The 6000-nt window shown below is 37.4% G+C and overlaps 1 protein-coding gene across 1 annotated transcript in view; it reads right to left on the bottom strand.

The window, feature by feature from the left end:
* Positions 1-1583: 1583 nt before the first annotated feature.
* The window catches only part of MRPS28 (mitochondrial ribosomal protein S28), a 103358-nt gene continuing 98941 nt past the window's right edge, over positions 1584-6000 (bottom strand). Inside the window, exon 3 of the mRNA XM_007185092.3 lies at positions 1584-2005. Coding sequence (XP_007185154.1) covers positions 1837-2005 — 169 coding nt within the window. The 3' untranslated portion in view covers positions 1584-1836. The remainder of the gene's footprint in view (positions 2006-6000) is intronic.

Genomic DNA, 6000 nt, shown 5'->3' with positions numbered 1-6000 from the left:
ACAAGCACAATCTGGTCCTTTGCAGTAGCTGTTCCCTCTGTTAGAATACTCTTTCCCAGGGACTCATGGGACTAGCTCCTTCAATCCTTCAGTTATTATTCAAGTGAATTCCTGGTAACTACATACAGTGATGGATGTTAACTAGACTTACTGTGGTGATCATTTTGCAATACATATAAATATTGAATCATTCTGTTATATACCTGAAACTAATATACCATTATATGTCAATTATATTTCAATTTTAAAGAAAAAGCTCTTTAAAGAGCTTTTTCTAAATACCGTATCAGTGGAAAAATAAAATCTTTTACATCAAAAAAAAAAAAAGTAAATTCTTCTGAGGGTTTCTATTGACAGCACAACCTAAATTTCAATCTATCACTCTGATACCTCATAAACCCATTCTTTGCTTTATTTTTTTTTAATTGAGATATAATTGAAATACATTAGTTTCAGGTGTACAGAATGATTTGATATTTGTGTATATTGGGAAATGATCACCACAATAAGTCTAGTTAATATCCATCCCTATACATAGTTTAAAATTTTCTTCCTTGTAATGAGAACTTTTAAGATCTACTCTCTTAGCAACTTTCAAATATACGATAGAGTATTATTAACTATAGTCACCATGCTGTACATTACATCCTCATGGCTTATTTATCTTATAGCTGGAAGTTTGTACTTTTTAACCCCTCTCACGCATTTTGCCCCCTCTCCCCACCACCAACCCCTGCCCTGGAACTACCAATCTCTTCCCTGAATCCATGAGCTCTTTTTCTTAGATTCCACATATAAGTGAGATCTTACGGTATTTATCTTTCTCTGACTTATTTCACATTGCACAATGCCTTCAAGGTCAATCCATGCTGTCAAAAATGGCAAGATGTCCTTATTTTTTAATGGCTGAATAATATTCCATTGTGTGTGTGTGTGTGTGTGTGTGTGTGTGTGTGTGTGTGTGTGTGTATCACAGTTTCCTTATCCATTAATCCATTGATGGACACTTAGGTTGCTTCCATACCTTGGCTATTGTAAATAATGCTGCAATGAACATGGGGGTGCATATATTTTTGAGTTAATGTTTTCATTTTCTTTGGAAATACCCATAAGCGGAATTGCTGGATCATGTGCTAATTCTAATTGTTTGAGGAACCCCCGTACTGTTTGCCATAGTGGCTGCACCAACTGACATTCCTACAAACAGTGCACAAGGGTTCCCTTTTAAAACTCCACATCCTCGCCAACACTTGCTATTTCTTGCCTTTTCATTACAGCCATTCCAACAGGTGTGGGGTGGTATCTTGTGGTTTTGACACGTTTCCCTGACATTGAGCACCTTTTCATGTACCTCTTGGCCATCTGTATGTCTTCTTTGGAAAAATGTCTACTTAGATCCTCTGCCCTTCCTGCTCTATTTCTGTCTTTAGCACACATCCCTGTCTAACATACTATATATCAATATTTTACTTATTTGTTATCAATTTCCCCCAGCCAAAGGTAAGCTCTACTAGGCAAGCAATTTTGTCTAATTTGTTTACTGCTGTTTCTTTAGTATTTAGAACAGTGCCACGCACAAAGAGTGCACTCAAAACATATTTATTGAATGACAGAGTATCTAAGTACAGTTTACACTATTCCAATCAAAGGAAAGAATGGGTATAAAAACAGGGGGAGGAGAGATACACCTAAAGAAAATTCTGACAAATAAGAGCTCTAATTATAGCTTGCATTTACTATGTCTTCTCCAATCATTTATTCATAATTGTCTAATGGCATTCGTGATGAATACCTGGGTTCAACAAAAAAGGAGTGAATACACTAAGCAAAGTTCATTTATTTTTCACGACGTTCTTCTTTTGATTTTGAGTCTTTACTCTCCTGGATTCCTAACAGAATTGCGTCAGCCTCTAGGATAGTTGTATCTGTTGTCGCTCCCAAGAACCTAGATGTAAGTTCAAGATCTAACAGCCGCAGCCGGACTCTGGTTCCTTTCTGGTATTTCCTAAACAGTAAGAAAAAAAATTCCATTAATTCTGAATATCACTAAATGAATAACTACTTTAAAGTAAAACCCAAATTCTAATTTTAATTTGTGTTGGCTCAAGATAATAAAATTAACACTAGTATATGAGAAATAGTTGTTTTTGACAGAAAAGTAATTTAGTTGTATCAGAATTTTCATCTTAAAGCTGCCTTTAAAGATTTTATAACCTAAATAAAAACGTATTCCAAACTGAAATTCAAACAAGTTGGTTCTTGAAACTGACATTTATTTTAATGTCAGTTATTTTTAAAGTCAAAAAGTATCAAGGGGAAAAAATGTTTTCAGAAACATTTTGTCTTCTAAAATTAAAATCTTCTTTTAAAGTAAAAGAAATTTTACAAAAACAAAATGGAAAACAGTCTAAGTGCAAAGTACTTAGTACTGGGGATTGACTGAACTGTAACTAAAGTATAATGCTGGCCATAACATGCATGATGGCTCAATTTGGTCAAAAAAATTATTCAAGTATTTCACAATACCAAATGAAAACTGATACTCATCTGTCTTTCTTCCTTGATCAATTATTTTAAGAGTTTAACATCAACATTATGAAAAGGTACGGGAGAGTGAAAATATGGCTACTGAATGAAAACCACAAATCTTTAAAAATCTAAAAATATATACCTCGAGTACTCTAAGTTAGTCTTAAAATTAAAATTAAAACAATTTTATATAAACAGAAAATGAAGAAACAGAGTTCTCCAAAAAAGTCACTGGAAAATGATTTTAGTAGACCATATAATGAACAATGTTTGATTAGGTATTCTGGAGGAATTTATAAGTGGTCCATCAAGTAAACATTTAGGCTATCTGGCTTTTTTTTTTTAAAGTTATTTTTCTTTCTGGTTACAGAAGGAAATGTCCTTTTGTAAAATTTGTAAAATCATGATGTCAGTCACATTTCCTAGTCCTTTTATATGTATGTTTACATATATGTACATGGGTGTGTGTATCTGACGGCATAGACCTTACTTTCTGTCTTTGTTTAAAAAAATTAAAGAGATATCCTAGAATATTAAGGCATAGCTTTATATTCTTAGAAAACAGCAATTATAGAACACACTCCGTATGAATTAACCACTGGGAAAACAAGCTACGTTCACAGACAAGGTAAAGCTGAACCCTATTTTCTGCATTACTTGGAGCTGTAACCTATGTTCTAATGGATTCTTTCATTTGTCCTTACAACTCTACTCCAGTGATTCATTTAATCAGCTTTGATTCACGTTGACCCCCTTCCCTGCACCCCACCCTGCAACATCCAATTAGTTATCAAGTTTTGTTCATTTTTTAACAGATATTTCTTGAGCTTAGCCCTTCAGGTCTCATCATCCTTAGCTAAAGCTTGAGGTAGGACCTGGTCTTCCCGGAGCCCACCTTCCTAGTCCGCCTCTCACGATGGTTCCATATCTGCTCTGCTTACGGGGAAATGGCCTAACGTCCATTCCCACACACTTCTACTCCTCTGCACCTTTGCTTCTGTTGTAGCACTGCTTGGACTTTCCTTCTAAATAAATCCTATTGATTCCTAAGTATCCAGGTAGAATGCATCAAAGGCAGCTCCTGAGAGCCTCCACATTCCCCTTATCAGAATGCAGATTCTGTCACTGGAATGCCCAAGGAAGACAGAGGTTTTGCAGTCACAGACTTGGATGCAAATCTGAGCCCTGCTACTTACGAGTTGGGTAACCTTGGGTAACTTGCTTTCTCTGAACCACAATTCCCTCATCTATATAACAGACTTCGACCACTTGGCAGGTTTGCTGGGATGGTTAAATGGGATAATATTATATATTGAAAACGCATAGCCCAGTAAGTGCAAATGTCAGTGCCCTTCACTCACCTGTATTGGTTAACTGTGTAAATCTCTGATTTCTCATTAGATCGAATACTCCCCAAGATCTGGCACTGTATTTCTCTCTGTATCCTTCCAGCGCCAGTGCAGCAGGTACTCAAATGTTCGTCAATAAGTTAACAAGACGCTTGCTGGCAAAAGCCACCACCTCACCGACTACCTAGGCTTTCCATTCTCTTGGCTTTAGCAGCTGTGTGGCCTGGCTCATTTACTTAACCTCTCTGAAGTTTGCCTGGCACAGTGCCTGGTGCACAGTAGTTAAGTTAGTTCTCTTCTCCTTCCATTATTCATATCTGGCCTATAAACAACCATGATGAAAGGGAACAGTGACTTTTTATGAAAAGGGATGAACATTCACAAACACTTGGGACACAATTTCTGGGCATAGTCTCACTGAAGGGGAAGCTCTCAGTGTAGATGGTTCTGTGTCATAAAATGCTAGCAATCTCCTGTTAAAAAATAAAATCAGAAATACCATGAGTGCACAGTATGCTTGGTAGTTTACGGAAAGGAAAACTTTTTTTAGGTGTAGTAGCCTTTAATAATATGAAAGTTTTGTCTTCATCTCTAAAAATTATGCAAATTCTAGAAGTTATCCAGTGAGTTGGTAAAGGAGATGAAAAATGAACTGCAGGACTTTACATGTGCTAAATGAATGAAGAATCACCCACATGTACATACCTTGCACTAAACAAAAAAACCTCTAGAAGATTCTCTGACTTCTGCTACCTGGAAGTAGCTGTTTCTACTTTTATGGTACTTAATTTTCACTGTGCATTATTTCTATGTGTTATCTTCCCTAGTAGACTACAGGCTCGTTATGGGCAGGGCTTTAATCACATCTGCCTCTCTTACAGTACTGAGATGTATACATTTCATTTAACGTAGCCTTTTGAACAGTGGTTTTTCACTTTCCAGTACATCAGAAGCACCTGGGGTGCTTATTAAAAATGCAAATGAGGGAAGCAACCCCAGAGAGTGAGCTGGCAAATGTAGGGTGGGACTTGGGAATTTCCCTTTTTAACAAGCTCCCCAGGTGATTTGGATGCAGTCTTCTCTGATCAGCATTTGAGAAAAATCTGGCCTAGAATTACCTTTATTGTGTACAAGACACAGCATCCTACACACATACAAAGGGCCAGTAAAATGAGGACCTCTGACAGGACTTTGTGGCCACCATTAACAGCCTTTGAGGGTAACAGATGTTTTCTATAAGTGATGAGAAAGCCAACAGACTTTAGGGTGAGTAATTTAAACAGATCAAAAAAAAAAAAAAAAAAAAAAAGGTCAGGCAATGACAATATATAATGGAGAAAGGCACCTAACAACAGTCCCTTGAACAAAGCCTACTGACAGCTGGGGTGGGGTGGGGCTGTCTCTCCCAGACACAGACTGTCCTTTCTGGGAGACCCGGGACATGGAAAGGTTAGCAAAGTCCTCACTCAACAGGAATAGCAGCCATACAATTAATGTGGAGTTTATGCGCGCTTTAACTTGGAAACACTTTATTAAAGGGAAAAGTAAAGAAATAACTAATGTATTTCTGAGAACTCCATTTCTGCCAATGAAATTTGAGGTGAACCTTCAGTACTGCAGTCTTTGACAATCACTTAATACCACTTAGTCTTCCCATGTGGGTTTCCATTGTTCCACATAACAAGATTTAAAATGAAAATGCCAGTAAACTCTTTCCCCAGCTTGTTCATGCAGTTATTAATGGTCTATTTATTCAAAGATTTGGGCCTAAGTATAAATATCCAGAAGAGGCAATGTGGTGGTCAAGACTCTAGACTCTGGAGCCAGATGGCCAGATGTGTGCCCAGCTCTATCCATAAATATGCAACTCTGAGCCAGTTACTTCATCTCTCTGTTTCAGTTTCCTCATTTGTAAAATGGGAATAATTATGCCTTCTAGGTTCCTATGAGCATGAAATGAGTTAACACCTGCCAAACCCTTATAAATGCTCAATAAATGTTAGCTACCATCATCAATCACCACCACCACCACCACCACCACCACCATCACCATCAAAACAAACCCGGTGACACCTGATGCTCCAGCCTTGGCGTGATGGGGAGTACAAGAGCAGTCCCAGAT

This window comes from Balaenoptera acutorostrata, chromosome 17 (genome assembly GCF_949987535.1).
Source record: "Balaenoptera acutorostrata chromosome 17, mBalAcu1.1, whole genome shotgun sequence".
In the NCBI taxonomy this organism is placed as follows: domain Eukaryota; kingdom Metazoa; phylum Chordata; class Mammalia; order Artiodactyla; family Balaenopteridae; genus Balaenoptera; species Balaenoptera acutorostrata.
Note: the sequence above shows the minus strand (reverse complement) of the source record. Positions and strands in the feature narration are given on the sequence as shown.